At 50.2% G+C, this 16,839-nt stretch overlaps 1 protein-coding gene across 2 annotated transcripts in view; it reads right to left on the minus strand.

The window, feature by feature from the left end:
* CPNE5 (copine 5) overlaps nucleotides 1-16,839 on the minus strand; it is a 97,204-nt gene that overhangs the window by 46,928 nt on the left and 33,437 nt on the right. The window contains exons 4-9 of one of the 2 annotated variants that reach the window (XM_047796186.1): nucleotides 11,696-11,799; nucleotides 10,227-10,266; nucleotides 9,934-10,010; nucleotides 7,471-7,530; nucleotides 4,242-4,292; nucleotides 3,909-3,972 (exon numbers count right to left, since the gene is read on the minus strand). In XM_047796186.1, coding sequence (XP_047652142.1) covers nucleotides 3,909-3,972; nucleotides 4,242-4,292; nucleotides 7,471-7,530; nucleotides 9,934-10,010; nucleotides 10,227-10,266; nucleotides 11,696-11,799 — 396 coding nt within the window. The remainder of the gene's footprint in view (nucleotides 1-3,908; nucleotides 3,973-4,241; nucleotides 4,293-7,470; nucleotides 7,531-9,933; nucleotides 10,011-10,226; nucleotides 10,267-11,695; nucleotides 11,800-16,839) is intronic. The other variant, XM_047796187.1, reaches the window with a different exon arrangement.

Below are 16,839 nucleotides of genomic sequence, written 5' to 3' on the forward strand. Positions count from 1 at the left end.
AAAGTCCACCAACTAAAGTCCAAAGGAAAATGGAACAATTCCACTGTGAGGATGTTCACGGCAGTATTAAGTATATTGTTTCCTAGAAGAGAGTGAATGTAATAAATTTTGATGCCTCCATCCAACGGAGGAGTGACCTGAGGCAGGCCACTTCCACCTCTCTGAGTGACCCTGGGTCACTCACGCCTGCCCCGCCCCCGGGGCCCCTGGTGACAATCAAATAGACTATAAACATGACAGTCTCAGGTAATCGTGAGGATGATGCAAATATTGGTCAGTGTTACACAGAATAATAATTGCCTTACTGCTGAGCACAATGAATTCTTGGGTGTTTCAGAGGCCCTTCAGGATATAAAGCTCATCTCTGTCAACAGTAAGTATTACAGAATAACATTTGGGATCCAATTCTGATTGTTGGAACTTTCTTGGTATTTAAATTCTAGATGAGCAGGGCTTTTCTATAACCCATCAAAGCACGAGGATGACCCAATGGAGTCCACTCTAATCCATTGCTGGTCCCTGCCTGCTCACACCCTCCCCAAGGATGAAGGGCGGGTTTGTCTACTTTGACAGAATATATTCAGGAAGCCCTGCTCTGATGAAAAACCATCGCTCAGACCCCACCTTCTTCCTTTGATCCTCCCACTGAATGCTGGAACGACAGAAGCAAAGCCGTGCAGATGTAATTATTTTAATTCAGCCAGATGCTGGGAATTAGTCTCTTTTCCTTTGCAAATATTCTAGGGAAAGACAGAACTCAGCCAAAGATGCCCCCCTCCCCCAAAGAAAAGGAGCTGACAATCTCAAGTGGAAGGGAGGGAGACCCCCGCCCCCCACTGGCTCTGAAACAGTTTAAATCAAAGAAACTGCTGCCGTCCCTGGATGGAGGAGGGGAGGAGAGGAGGGGGGAAGGAGGGGGAGGGGGAAGGGGAGTCTAATGGGTATAAAAGGCAGACTGTTGCCCAATCCTGGAGAACTAGACCCATAGCAGCACCTAGCATTGTCTAGAGCTTCAGAATTTCCAAAGCACTTTCACTTGTATTACTTTATTTAATTATAAACTTGGGAGGGAGTCACCAGCTGAGCTAGAAGCGTGGGGGAGCAGGCTGAATTTAGGTTCCCCGGGAATTCAGATTCAGTCTTTCCCAGACGCCCACTAGGAACTGGCCCCTGTCAGGCACGGTCGCCTTTACCATCTCCTCTAATCTTCACAGCAGCCCTACCAGTCCCAGCACACAGGCGGGGAAACTGAAGCTCAGAAAGCGGGAACCCAAGATCTCGTCTACATGTCGGCTGGGTTCTCTCCCTTTTCTGAACTCCAGTAGCGTCCAGATCGTCAGCATATACGGATGTAGGAGTTTTCATCATGAGCCTGAACATTTGGTTTGTGCTTCCTAGTCATCTGATCACAGCTTCATGCCGGAGCCTCTGGGTCACCTACTGCACGTCACGCCCTCTGCTGGGTGTCTACATGGGGGAGGTTTAGTCCTGTGGTCAAGTTCCTCCAGACCCTCAGTAGGTAAACAGACCCGTGGAGAAACCAGATTGAGCAGATGTGTTGGAGCTGATTTAGTCACTGCTATACCACCCTGTCCTATCAATTCTGTGCCTTCTTCTCCAACCAGAAGCCCATGAAAGCAAAATTTGGGACACTACAGCCTAGGTGTTAAAGACCTTGGATCTAGGACCAGACTGCCTGGGTTACAATCTCTTCTACTCAGTGGCTGTGTGACCTTGGGCAGGTCCCTTAACCTCTCTGTAAAATGAGGACCATAATACATGAGATGCTACAATATATAATACATCATACTACGTATTACATTACATATTATAGGACATCAGATAAATAAACCAATACTGTAAACCACTTAGCACAGTGTGTCACTCAGTTAAAGTCAACTAACAATTTAAACCTCCATATGTACCAGCCATTCTCAAAGTAAGAACTGGAAACCCCCATGGGAGCCCATGAAGCCAAAGCTATTTCCATAATAATGCTGGTAAGACATGGAATTTTCTAGAAGTTATCCAACAGTGATAGCATAACAGATTGACTGCAGAGGCAGACAGAAGAATCTAGCTCTTCTGTTAAACCAGGTATTAAGAGATTTTTTAAAAAAAATATATAAAGCAAAGCAGTCTTTCCACTAAAGGACATTTTTTTTTGGCTGTGCCTAAGGCATGAGGAAGTTCCTGGGCCAGGGATCAAACCTGTACCACAGCAGTGACAATGCCGGATCCTTAACCCGCTGAGCCACAAGGGAACTCCCCAGCTAAATCGCTTTGATTTTGGCAAATCTAGTTATTTTTCAAAAAAGATGTTACTTCTGTTAACCTCTAATGGGTTAAATTTTTTTTTTGGCTGCGCCCGTGGCACACAAAAGTTCCTGGCCAGGGATTGAACCCCAGCGCATGGCAGTGACAATGCCAGATCCTTAACCATTGGCCATGATGGAACTCAGACTACTGTAATTTTGAAATGAATTTATACATAATTTAAATTTTTTTCTTAAATTTTAATTTATAATATAGTAAATATTGATAAGTAATGGATATAGTAGTGACACTGACTTCTCAGGAAGGTCAGAAAATGCTGTTTGGGAGTTCCCATGGTGGCTCAGCAATAATGAACCCGACTAGCATCCATGAAGACTTGGGTTCGATCCCTGGCCTTGCTCATGGGTTGGGGATCTGGTCTTGCCATAAGCTGTGGTGTAGGTTGCAGACATGGCTTGGATCCTGCACTGCTGTGGCTGTGGCATAGGCCAGCAACTGAAGCTCTGATTTGACCCCTAGCCTGAAGACTTTCATGTGCCACAGGTGTGGCCCTAAAAAGCAAAAAGCAAATAGCAAAAAAAAAAAAAAAAAAAATGCTGTTTCTCCTCATTCTTCCTGGGTGTTCTAACCTGAGCTGAGCCCCATGAGAAGCTGTGTTCCCAGGTTACCCCAGAATTGGTCTTGTGCTCACACTGTTGCTGCCTTTGCCTCTCCTCCTCATTAGTGCCTAAATTCCTACCTATGGCTCCCAAGGGGCATGCAAGCCTGGGTGGCTTGGTGGAGTAAGCCTGGGTTTTAGGATCAGGCTGATATGGATTGGAACTAGAACACTGGCTCTATCACTTACTGTCCTTGAATAGGGGACTTAGCCTCTCTGAGCCTCACTTTTCTCATCCATAAAATGGGAATGACAATGGTTATCCTGCCTCTTAGGATTATTGTCAGAAATAGTGATAAAATGTAAAAAGCCCAACACTTGTCAGACAAAAGATATCATCACTATTATCATTTATCGTCATTAATAGCCATTGGGCCCCCTGGGCCCCTTCTTGGGGGCTCAGCTACCCTCTAGCTATTCCCATCCCCTGCTTTTCCATGGAAGAAGTAAAACCAAGGACTGGTTGGCACTGCAGACTCTGGCCTCCCAACACACACACACACACACACACACACACACACACACACACTCCCTCAGCCCCATACAGGGTGTCACCCTACTCCAGAGCTAAAAGTGAAAAATGACAACTAAATGCCAAGCACCCAGGCTCCAAGACCGAAAAAGCCCCCCTGCCGCCAATGTTGGTGCCAAGGCAGTCTTGGCTCGAGGACAAGTGAGCAGTGGCCATGATGGGGAATGGACCAGGGCTCCCAGCTCAGCTCTGCTGCTGACTGCGGGTGAGTTCCCTCCTCTCTCTGGGCCTCAGGCAGCTCTACTATAAAAGGGAAGGTGGCCTCTGGCTCCAGGGTTGAGGACTTCTACATCAGCCAGGTCAGAGGGAGGAGACCTGTCTTCCCCTAGTCTCTCCAAGGACATGCATGGCCCCAGGGTCACAGGGAGGGTGGACTGCCCTCTGTTGCTGCCCCATCCCCACCCAGACCCAGTCCTGCCCTGGCGTCCCTCTGCCACTCACCCTGCAGTTGCTGAGCTCTTCAGCAGACAGGATGATGGTGCCACATTTCTTCCCTGGGACACCACTGGGAGGGGAGAAGAGGAGAGAATGGGACGTCAGTCAAGGACAGAGACTCAAGCCTGAACTCTCCTGAAATCAGCCCTCTTCATCCTCCCGCCCGCCCCCCACCATCCAGCAGATCTGCCCCAAAGTCCCTGAGAAGACAGTCTCCTGTGGCCTAGGGCACGGCTTCCTGGGCCTGGGGCTGCCCCACCCCCTGCTCCCCAAGAGCCCCACCAGGAAGGGTCCTGTCTGCAGTGAAAGTCCTAGAAGTGGAAAAGCATCCAGACTCACCCGGAGGCTTCCAGACCAGTGGTTCTCAAACTTTCCATCCAAAGACCACTTCTGTGGGCAAAAGACCTCGTGGGCTAGCCACCCCACCCTGCACCGAGCTGACCCCCAGAGTCCCGGAACATTCCAGCTCTGAACCACCCTGATTCATCGTGGGAGGGAGGGCAGTAAGAGGGAGTGAGCGGGGCAGGGGGCTGGCAGACTCTTGGTGGCTGCTTGCCAGGCCCTCTCTCAAGGCTCCCTCCCCTTGAACTTCTTGGCTAGGGTCTTTCTAGGGGCAACGGAGCCCAGCCAATCATGTGGCTTCTCTGTGAGGTGGGCAACCAGGACATGAAGCTGGCCCACCCAGAGAATCCTTTCTAGGAGGTCAAGTTCCCAGAGTGGGACTCTACCTAGGGGACCTGCACTACCTCTTGCTTTCGTCAAGAGGGACCCCTCACGCTGCTGGCATCAGCCCATCCCACTCCAGTGTTTGGGACTAACCTGGGGTGGGGGTACTGGGGCCATTGGGAGGGAGAAGAAAATGGCATGTTTTCCAGCAGCTGTGTGACTTTAGGCTCATTACCGCACCTCTCTGAGTCTCAGTTTCCTGGCTCATAAAATGGGTGTGATTATGGAATCCACTTTACTAATAGGCACACACACACAGCGCCTGGCACAGAGAAGGCCCTGACCTGTTCCTTTTACAGTTGTGCAGAGACAATCAAATCCAGCCTTGGGGCCGCCAGCATGCTGTCTATGGAACACATTTTTTTTTCTTTTTAGGGCCGCACTTGTGGCACATAGAGGTTCTCAGGCTAGGGGTCGAATCAGAGCTACAGCTGCCAACCTACACCACAGCCACAGCAATGCAGGATCCCAGCCACACCTGGGACCTACACCACAGCTATGGCAACGCCAGATCCTTAATCCACCAAGTGAGGCCAGGGATTGAAGCCACATCCTCAATGGATACTAGTTGGGTTCTTAACCTGCTGAGCCATAACGGGAACTCCACATTTTTTTTAGGGCTACACCTGTGGCATACGGAAGTTTAGAACTGGAGCTGCAGCTGCTGGCCTACGTCACAGCCACAGCAACACCAGATCCAAGCCACGTCTGCAAACTACACTGCAGCTCTCAGCAATGCCAGATTCTTATTTAATCTGTGGAACACATTTTGAGAACCACTGATGGAGCTCTCTCCAGTGCCAGCTCTTGAAGGGACAGGCTCTCAAACAGAGGAGGCAAAGGAGGCCTGGGACCCGGCCTGGGCTGATGAGACAGCCCAGGTCTCTTCAGATGAGGTGACCAGAGCAGGGGCCGCATCTGGAGGTTCCCCGCCACAGGCAGATGGCGGTGCCTGCCCGCTCGCACCCCTAGACTTGGGTAGCTGAGCTGAGGAGCCCAAAGCCTTCCCCAGCCCCTGATCTGGCTCTCCTTGCCAGTAAAGATGGATTCCTTGACCAGGGAGACAGAATCCTCACACCAACCTCCTCTGTCCAGTGTTTCTCCATCTGTTCTTCTCTTTGCCTCTTAGCCCCTCTTCTAGTTCCAGTCCTTCCTTCCTCCCCTCCAGCCCCAATCTGTTCCCGCCTGCCCTGCTTTGCCCTCTCCCTCCCTCTTATCTGTCTCAGTCTCCCTTTTTATTAATTAATTAATTAATTTTTTGTCTTTTTAGGGCTGCACCTGTGGCATATGGAGGTTCCCGGGCTAGGGGTCTAATCGGAGCTGTAGCCACTGGCCTATACCACAGCCACAGCAATGCGAGATCCGAGCCGAGTCTGTAAACTACCCCACAGTTCATGGCAACGCTGCATCTTTAACCCACTGAGCGAGGCCAGCAATCCAACCTGCAATCTCATGGTTTCTGGTTGGATTTGTTTCCACTGCGCCACGAGAGGAACTCCATTTTATTTATTTATTTATTTATTTTTTAGGGCCACACCTGAGGCATATGGAGGTTCCCAGGCTAGGGGTCTAATTGGAACTACAGCTGCCGGCCTACATCACAGCCACAGCAACAAGGGATCCGAGCTGCGTCTGTGACTTACGCCACAGCTCACAGCAACGCTGGATCCTTAACCCACTGAGTGAGGCCAGGGATCAAACCCACATCCTCATGGATGCTAGTCGGGTTCGTTAACCACTGAGCCATGACGGGAACTCCTATTTTTTAAGTTTTATTGAAGTATAGTTAATTTACAAGGCTGTGATAATTTCTGCTGTACAACAAAGTGACCCAGTCATACATATACACATATCTATTCTCTCTAATTCTTTTCTCACATGGATTTTCACAGAATACTGGGTAGAGTTCTCTGTGCTGCACAGCAGGTCCCTGTTGGCCAATCGTTCCATATACCTCAGTGTGTCACTCTCCCTCACTTTTTCTATGACTCCTGCTTCCTCTCCCATTGCTGCTTTTCTACTCTTCTTGGAAATTAGCATCCATACCCTTTCTGGGCTGTACGCATTCCTGGGTCTCCTGGAGGCCCCTTTCCCACAGCCCCATCTCAGGCCAATCCAGCTGCAGAGACCCAATTTCCAGGAGCCCTCGGCAAAGGCCCCTGGAGCTTTGCTTACTCAGCCAAGACGCTTGTCTCCAGAGGCACCTCCAGGCTGGTCCCTCAAGCAGATGTTTCCTTCCCTGTTGCCCCACCCCTCCCCCCAGGTAAAGACCCTCTCTCCAACCAGGAGAGAAGGAGAGGGAAGGAGTGGGAGGGTCTCCGTTGCCACATCTGCATGAGGCCAGCCAGAAGCCGATGGTCAGGGTGGGGGCTGGGGGAACAAGTCTAGCCCACGACAGCTGGTCAGAAAACGCAGAAAGTGAGGATTTGGGTCCACCCGGTGAGGAGGCTGATGTCCAGCAGTGGAAGCGGTGGAGAAGAGAGATGAGGAGGTCAAGAGAACGGAGAGGGAGGGTGAGAGGTGGAGGCGGGAGAAACGGGCCAGGGAGAAAGGAAGGAAAGGAAGAGCATCCAGGCCCTGCTGATTCCTGGAAACAGCCCCTCCGACCTCTAAGCCCTGCCCTGCTTCCCAAAGTCCCAGGAGCCACTGGGGATGGGCCTGGATGGGGGAGGGCCAGCTGCAGAGTGGTCCTTGATGAGGGACCCAGGGCCCTCTCTGTGCCCCTAACTGGGGCCGGATGCACACTGGTGGGAGCAGGGACTGGGCCAGGACTCTGAGGCCCCCTCTGCAGAGCTGGCTGAATGTCTGAAGACTCCAGGGCCAGAGATGACTGGTGGCCTACCCGTTGGACACAGCTGGCATAGGTTTGCCCGTCCTGGAATTCAGGCTGAATGCTCCTATTCTGTGGAGAGGGAGGAAGAGAAAAAGCATGACTTGAGCTGAGTATCTCCATCCTGAGAGGCCAAAGCATTGGGCATCTGGATTCTGGGAGACAGGTGCCACAAAACAGGATGGAAAGCCACAGGCAGGGGAAGGAAAGGTCTTCCTACCAAACGTGAGGCCCTAGGCAGCTCTGCCTCAGGGGCTCTCAAAGTGTGGTCCCCAGACAAGCAGTATCCCATCCCATGAAAATTCTCAGTCCCTTCCCAGGCCTGGGCTTGGAGCCCAGTAGTCTATATTTAACAAGCCCTCTTAGGAGTTCCCACTATGGCACAGTGAGTTAAAACTCTGACTGCAGTGGCTCAGGTCACTGTGGAGGCACGGGTTTGATCCCGGCCTGGCACAATAGGGTAAAGGATCTGGCATTGCTGTAGCTGCAACATAGGTGGCAGCTGTGCCTTGGATTCGGTCCCTGGCCCAGGAACTTCCATATGCTGTGGGTATGGCCATAAAAAAACAAAACAAAACAAAAACAAGCCTGGTGATGCTGATCCTGCTACAGTTTGAGAACTTCTGTTCTACCTCTTTGAGCCTCAGTGTGTGGGCTGTGAAAGGGGAAGATTGCTGAGAGAATCACATGAGGTCACAGAGACCAAACACTGCCTGGCCCAGAAGAGATGCCTAATGAAAGGGAGCCCATTCAGAGGTTTAGCCAGGGCACAGCTAGACTTAGACACATGACAGCTGCAGAAGGGGACACAGCATCTGACATTTTACCAACACCCAGCATCCTGACATTTCAGATCCTGCTTGCCCTTTAAAGATCCTCTCACTAGCCACCCCTACTCGGAGCCTTCCTCGGTCCCCCAGATGGTGTCCCTTCACTGAAGGTGGGCCAGGGGACAGCATACGAAACAGACTCAAACAACCATGGGCTTTTGACCCAGGCCATTGGGAGCTGAAAGAGGCAGACTCACACTCATTCCTGGGACCCCAAATTCTATAAGCTACAGAGGCCCCCCCCAATCCTGGATTTGCTCCTAGTTTTCTTTCTTTTTTTTTGCTAGGGGTCCAATCAGAGCTACATCCACTGGCCTACACCACAGCCACAGCAACTCCAGATCTGAGTCGCATCTGTGACCTACACCACAGCTCATGGCAAAGCCAGACCTGTAACCCACTAAGCAAGGCCAGGGATTGAACCCGCCACCTCATGGTTCCTAGTCGGATTCATTTCCACTGTGCCACGATGGGAACTCCTGCTCCTAGTTTTGAATAAATGACAGCTATTTATCACTGTTTCTGTGAACCTAGAGGAGGAGATCTTTTTGGGAGCAGGGAGGACTTTCTGGGGTCCCTGAAGTGACCACACAGTTACTGGCGGTCAGAGGCAAGGGTCTGGGAAAGAGGGACCCCCCTCCCAATAACACATTCTGCAGTTATTGAACATGGTGACGGGACAGCATCCAGTGTGAACTTGGCAGCAGCAAGCAGGGCTTTTCTGCCCACTCTGCTCTATGACCTCCACACTTGTCCTGTCTGAGGCCTGGTCCCTACTCTTAGGGTTTCCTGAGAAACAGGGACAAGAGAGGTCACCCCACCAGTTGGCCAGCCCTGGCTGATCCCTGAAGCCACCCTCAGGCTCCACTATGAGAAGCCCTGGGATTTCTCAGCCCAGAGGCTGCTTGGGGTAAGAGCTTTCTCCTAAAAGCACCTAAAGCCCTATAATGCAGTATCAGGGGAAGGACAGGATGGGGAAGGCCTCACCATGCCCAGCTCTGGCCTACAACAAGGTATGAGTGATCTGAGGAATCCACTATGTGATGAGATTCTGGGATTCAAATCCCAGCTTTTCTACTTCGTAGCTGTGTGGCCTAGGGCAAGTCACTGCCTCTCTCTGGGCTTCTGTTCCTTCCTCTATACAATGATGGAGAGGGGAAGAGGAGTGGACTAGATAGCATCTTGGGCTATCCTAAGGAATTCGGGGTTCTAATAACAGCTAGGGTTCTTCCAAGATAATGGGGTTAAAAGCCCTACAAAGTTAAGGCTGTGGGGCCTCCTTCTTTCTTTCTTTCTTTTTTTTTTTTTTTGTCTTTTTTTAGGGCCACACGTGCAGCATACAAAAGTTCCCAGGCTAGGGGTGGAATAGGAGCTGCAGCTGCCAGCCTAGGCCACAGCAGTGGCAATGATGGATCCTTAACCCACTAAGTGAGGTCAGGGATCAAACCTGCATCCTCATGGATCCTAGTCAGATTCTTAACCCGCTGAGCTATGACAGGAACTCCAATCTCCTTATTTCCTATCATCTGTTATGACTGCCAACTGCTTTCTTCCTACCCTGAGCCAGCCCTCAGAAAGGTGGGCAGGAAGTTGGCCCATCACTGAGAAAGTAACCCAGACAGCACCCACTCCCCCATACACTTACGTGAGGGACTTCTCCAGGCGGCTCCCAGGGGACCCCACAATCTCTCCCAGGGTGCAGAAGGCCTGGCCCAGAAAGTCCTGCACATCCAGGATACAGAAAAGACCACTGTCACCCCCTCTGCTCCTAGGCATCCTGCCTCCCCCATCCCTGCACCCCTGGAAGCAGGAAGGCTCTGAAATGATAGAATGTAGCATCAGACCCACACTCTGCGTCACAGTGACACCCAAGGCCAACTCAGAATTTGGCATCTAAGAGACTTTCAGGATTGCTGGGCAGGCACTGGCAGAACTCACATGTTTGGATAAATCCGGGCTCTTGGAGTCAACGTCGTATCTGCAGGGAACACAGAGAGATGGTGAAGGTGGCTGGAGCATCCTGTCTCAAACTGCCCGGCTTCTTGAGCCGAGTCAGGACCTCTGCTTCCCCTAGAACAGACACTGACACAGAGGACATTTCTGGGGAGACGCAAAAGGGAGCCTTCCTTGGTGCTGGACCTGTTTTATCTCTTGATTTGGGTGGTAAATGGGTGTCAAAATGCATCACAGCACAGGACTCTTTAAGACTTGGGCCCTTCCTTACATATATGTCTCATTACAAACTGAGAAAATAACACGTGCTTCGCTACCCTGGCTGGTTCATAGGTGCCTGAGTCACCTTGCTCTCCACTGCCTGTTCTCCTGTTGTCCCAGCCAAGGCTCGGCTGCCTTTGGCTTCAGTATCTTGCCTTTGACCTTCTCTGATGGCTTCCTCTTGCTCAGGTCTTCCCAGCCTGCCCTTGGGCCTGGGCACTCAAGAAGGAGGGAGGCACTGATACCTGAACCTTGGCCATCCTGCACCTGGACCCCTCCCTTCCCCTTATCTGCAGCCCTTCCTCGGCATCCCACCCCTGCTCACTGGCCATCTCTGCAGACAGACGCCACTCTAGGCCCGTAGGACCCCTGCTGAAGGGCAGGCATTCTCCTGCCAGTCCTGTGCCCTGAGCACCTTCTCCCCAAAATGATACCAGTGACTTCCCAACAATGGGCTACACTGACTGCCCTCGGCCTCAGGTCCTCCCCCCCACTTCCTCTGAAGTCATTTCCTTTCACTGCATTTTTTCCTCTTTGCTCCCTCAGGTGCCAACCCCCCCTTCCCCCCACTGTGTACACAGTTCTCTGGGGGCACAGTCCTTTCTAATCATCCTATACCCTGAAAAAAAACAACAAAACAGCACTCCGCGTGCTCACTAGACTCAAATCCCACCATCATCTTTAACTTCAGGAGAGAAGCACTGGGCACCTTTGTGACATCCACACAGACGCTTTGAGCCCCGTCAGCCAGGTTAGCTCTGCAGGAGGGGAAGCTGGAGGGGACCCTTTCCCAGAACAAGCCTGGTCAGAGGGAGAGGTCAGAGGTCAGAGGAAAAAAGGGCCTGGGGGAAGGGGCTCCTAGGAGGCAGAGCTAGAGTTGCCCCCAGGATCCTTCCTCATCCCCCCACCCCAGAATCAGGTAGCTTGCCAGGTGCCCTCCTGCACTGAGACTAATGGAGAAGGGGGTTGGCTCCTCCACCCAGCTCCTTTCCATCTCCTGATGAAGGCAGGGCTGGACTTCAGCTAATTGTTACTTTTACCCCAGGCCAACCAACCCTGGGCTTCCTCTAATATCACAGCCACCCCTACCTTCCCTAGTAAAGAAACGCCAGCCGCAGCCACAGGCCCTGCAGCCCCATCCACCATCAGCAGCTCCTTCCCCCACCCTGTCCTCAGCACCATCTTCCACTTACAGGTCAAAACGGAGGTTCTGCTTCTCCTCGAAGAAGTAATCCACGATGAATTTGCGCACAAAGTCGGGATTGAGTGTGTTGTCGATGACTTCAGTGCGTCCAAACTACAAGAGAAGATGAGGCAGGGATCTCACGGCCAGGCTATGGGACAGGGGAGCACTGGGCTCAGAGCCCCACGGTCCTGACCGTGATAGTGATGGAAGCTACGCCCGCCTCCAGCGGAGAGGAGAGCATCCGCATCTAGCAGTGGCAGCCTTGACCCGGGGCCCCAATCTCTACTGTCACTTTGTCCTCTTTCTCTCTATAGGCTCCCTCCACTCAAGTGAGTTGGTTTTGATACCTGCATAGCTCCCTGTGCTTTCCCACCTCACTGCCTCAGCCTATGCTGTATCCTCTGCCCGGCCTCCCCTTCTTGGCCAAGGGCATAAACTCCATTCCCTCAAAGTCCCTTGTTAATGCCACCTCCTCCAAGAAACCTTCCCGACTGCTCCAGAGAATTACTTTTCTCTGAGCCACCACTGAACTTCTTCCTCCTCTATGACCATGGCCCTTCTCTGACCAACTCCACGTTAGGTGTGCAGTGATTCGATGCCTCGATTGCAAATGCAAGGTGGAGACAGAGACTGTGGGATCCTTTAAGAGCCCCTCTCCTGGTATTCACGCCCTTGTGTGAATCCCTCCCCTTGAACGCGGGCTGGAGCTGGTGACTCACTTCTAATGAAGATGGACTAGAGCACAAGCCACTTCCAAGGGTACGTTACAGTGTGACTTCTGTCTTGGGTGCCCTCGCTTGCTGCTCTCTCTGGCTGGCTTACTCACGTTGGTGAAGCCAGCCACCATGGTGCAAGCTGCCCTCTGGAAAAGCCCAGGTGGCAAGGAAGCAAGGCTGCCAGCCAACCCACCTCTAAGACTCTGAATCCTACCAAAAACCACCAAGGGAACTCAGAAGTGGATCCTGCCCCAGCCGAACCTCGAGAGGACTGAGACCCTGGCCCACGTGGGAGACCCTAAGGTAGATGAGTCCACAAAGCTGCACCCAGATTCGTGACACTGTTCATTAAGTAGCCAAACTCTGGGCTAATGTGCTACTCAGCAATAGACTACTAATACCGAGACCTAACTTTCTTGGTATCCCCTGTAACACATATGCCAGAATTTTGCACACATCGGACACTCCATAATTAAATCCCATTAAACTCCCCAAATAACTTAAGGCAAATCACTCCTCATTTCTGGGCATCAGAATCACTTGGAGGGTTTGTTAAATCAGATTGTAGGTTATGATTCAGTGGGTTTAGGACGAAGCCTGAGAATATGTACTTCTAAACATGCAGGAGATACGGATGCTGCTGATGGAAAGAACCTCCTTGGAGAACCACCTGGCTGGACCGTGTTACATGGGGCTGTGAGCTCCCAGGAGTCTTCTCGAGCCGTGGAGGAAGGCAGCGTGGGTACTGGGCCAGGCCACCATTTCCACCTAAGCAGCTCTTCTATATCTGTTCAATACACTAGACATTTTTGGTGAAATTTTATTTATTTAAGATTTTTTTCTTTTCTTTTTTCTTTTTACTTATTTTTTATTTTTTGTCTTTTTAGGGCTGTACCTGTGGCATATGGAGGTTCCCAGGCTAGAGTTCCAATCAGAGCTACAGCTGCCAGCCTATGCCACAGCCACAGCAACACAGGATCCAAACCACATCTGCGACCTACACCACAGCTCACGGCAATGCACTGAGCGAGGCCAGGGATCAAACCCGAAACCTCATGCACCACAATGGGAAGTCCTTAAGCTTTCTTTTTAAATTTTCATTTTATTTTAATTTTTGGTTGAGCCCACAGCATGCAGAAGTTCCTGGGCCAGGGATCGAATCCATGCTGCAGCTGTATCTAGAGCCACAGCAGTGACGCCAGATCCTTAACCTGCTGAGACACAAGGGAACTTTGAAATTGTATTTTTAAAAAGGAATGTGGGGAGTTTCCTGGTGAACTAGTGGTTAAGGACCTGGCATTGTCACTGCTGTAGCTGGGGCCACTGCTGTGGCACGAGTGCGATTCCTGGCCTGGAAACTTCTGCATGCTGTGGGCATGGCCAAAAAATTTTTTAAAACAAAAAAATTTTTTTAAATAAGTAGGAGTTCCCATCGTGGCGCGGCGGAAATGAATCTGACTAGGTACCATGAAGTTGCAGGTTCCATCCCTGGCCTCACTCACTTAAGGATCCAGCGTTGCTGTGGGCTGAGGTGTAGGTCACAGACACGGCTTGGATCTGGTGTTGCTGTGGCTGTGGTGCAGGCCGGCAGCTATAGCTCCATTAGACCCCTAGCCTGGGAACCTCCATATGCCACTGGGCGCAGCCCTAAAAAGACAAAAGACAAAAAGTAAAAAAATAAAAATAAATAAATAAATAAATAAAAAGAGACATGAGACTAAAAGATAAGAGTGTCACGGGACTGTACTGCACACTCCGTAAAGGCAGGGCATGATAATCCCCAAAGTAAACAAGATAGGCGATAAAAAACATTTTAAAAGGTTGTTAATCATTCTTAATAGATAAACGTGGGGTTTTTTTGGTTTGGGCAGTCATGGCCAAAATAAGGAATTAAACCTGAGCACTGTCCTCCTGGCAGCCTAAAGCCCAGAAAAATGCTAGTACATGAGCCCTCTCGTGTGGTGGGCCAGGCTCTGGTTACCTGGGACATGGCTTGGTGGCCCCTTCACCCCTGAATTAAGTTAGAAACCTGCAAAGAGAACCTCCTCCAAGGCAGTGTGGGGGCATCTGGGAAGCACTAGATCAGGCGCCTTCCTGCCCTCACCCCCTCATCTAATCAACCTTTGTTCCTGTCAACTTCATCACCTAAATCTTTCCCCTGGCCCTGCGGTGGACTTGGTCAGGCCTTTTCATCTTCTCACCTCAATCATGGCCACAGCCTCCTCCCAGCAGATGGACCAAATGGGGGTCAAATGCTGGTGCTTAAGGACTCAGCTCCCCAGAGGTCCAGCCCTCCAACTCCCACCCCCTCCCCGTGCTCCCCTAATCCTCCTCCCATCCCACAGCAGTGCTCACCACATGCCCTAACCATGATCTTCTGAGCCTCATTCCACGCCGCTAGACAGAGCATCTCAAGCAACGGGAGGATCCAAGTTTCCCTCATCTCCGCAGCCCAGGACTGACACGGTGTTTAGCACAATCACAGGTGATTACGGCGCTAGCAACTGTGCTAAACACTTTGCACCGTATGAACTTATCTAATCCTTTTATGGTAGGCTTCTCTAGTTTACGGATGAGAAAATGAAAGCACTGAAAAGCCAAGTAATTTGTCCAGGGTCACACGGCTCATAAGGGCCAACTTTGGAGTTCCCGCTGTGACACAGTGGGTGAAGAATTTGACCACGGTGGCTTGGGTCACTGCAGAGGCATGGCTTCAATCCCAGCCTGGTGCAGTGGATTAAAGGATCTGGCGTTGCTGCAGCTGTGGCTCACATTCAACCCCTGGCCTGGGAACTTCCATACGCCACAAGGGCGTCCAGAAAAGAAAAAAAAAATCTGACTTCAAGGCACAAGCACTCTGGCTCAGGTTCTCTAAGCCCCGTTGCCCTACATGTAAGGTCCTGAGGGCAAGGCAGTGACTGGTACACAGGAGGTACTCAGGGCTTGTTGAATGAAGTAAGGTTGAATGAGGAAATGGATGAGAGAGTTTGCATCCCAACTTCATCACAAGCTAACTGTGTGACATGACAGTGCCTCTCAAAGCCTTAATTTCTTCTTCAGAAGATGGAGAATAATACTTCTTGTTCTGCATGCTTCTTAGGGTTATCCAATTCAATTATGAATTCAACAAGCAGTTTTTAAGCACTTATAAAGTAGGCCAGACAGTGTGGTGGGTGCTAGGCTACAAACATAAATAGAACATGAGTCCTGTACTTTAGGACTTCCCTATCATAGGTGGGACAGCTCAGACACAAATAACCACAATACACGGTGACAACACTGCTAGCAGAACCATATACCAAGGTCTAAGGCAGGTGCTCCCTCCTGGCTGAGGACGTATGAAAGCTATGTATGGAAACGTACCAAAAAGCAGATCCCAGGGTGTCCTGTTTCACATACTAATCCTGGGATCTGGCTTTGTAGAGGTCTGCATCTTTCGTTATCTCTGAACTACCTTACAACTCTGTCAATTAAAGAAAGCATAGAGTAATGCAAATGATTCTTATCCACAGAAGTGCAAATGAATTTTCCTCAGTAGTATGCAATGGATTATTTGATTATTACCCCTGTGGATGCAGACTAACTTTGCATCTATTTGTAACTTCATTCCAGCATTCCTGATTGCCTACATGTGTGTGTGTGCTGTTGGAATTATTTGAACCAGTAATATCTTACTGGTTTCCTCATTAATTGATAAGTTGAGTAAGTCTTTGCCATGTGTTCATTTTACGTATCTATGGGAATCATGATTTCATCCTTTAAAAATGTAACCATTATTAGGAGATTTTTAAAAATCAAGCCCTACCATAGGCCAATTAAATTTGAATCTCAAGATGGGGCCTGAGCAACTGTGTTTTTTAAAAGTTCCCCACATGATTCTAAGGTGAAGATGGAGTCAAAAACCACTGATTCTCAGGGGGAATACAGCAGGAAGAAGGAAGAAAACTAACATTGACTGAGCCCCTAATAAATGCTCAGTAGACCAAGAGGATCATTAAGTTATGTCATTCTATTCTTACAAAAACCCTGTGAATTATCACCCATTTTACAAGTGAGAAAACTGAAAATCAGAAAGGTTAAGTAACTTGCCCAAGGTCACACAGCTAGGCAGAGCTGGGATCTAAGCCCAGGTATGTCTAACTCCAAAGCCCATTGTATGTTGACTTCATCCAACTGCCAAGAATCCTCAAGCATTATGAAAACCAAATAAAGAGACTGACTCCACAAGCATTTATAGACGCCTCGTTGTATGCACGGCCAGGGGGAAGACAGGGAGTTGAATAAGACTGGGTTTCTGCCCCACTCCCTAAATTCAATAACAATCTTATAACACATAACCCTGGTTCCAAAAGAATTCCTGCCCTTTCTAATTCTTTTTTCTTTTACCACCACACTTGCAGCATATGGAAATTCCTGGCTTGGGGTTCCATAGCCA

The sequence above is a fragment of the Phacochoerus africanus genome, chromosome 9, assembly GCF_016906955.1.
Source record: "Phacochoerus africanus isolate WHEZ1 chromosome 9, ROS_Pafr_v1, whole genome shotgun sequence".
Lineage (NCBI taxonomy): Eukaryota > Metazoa > Chordata > Mammalia > Artiodactyla > Suidae > Phacochoerus > Phacochoerus africanus.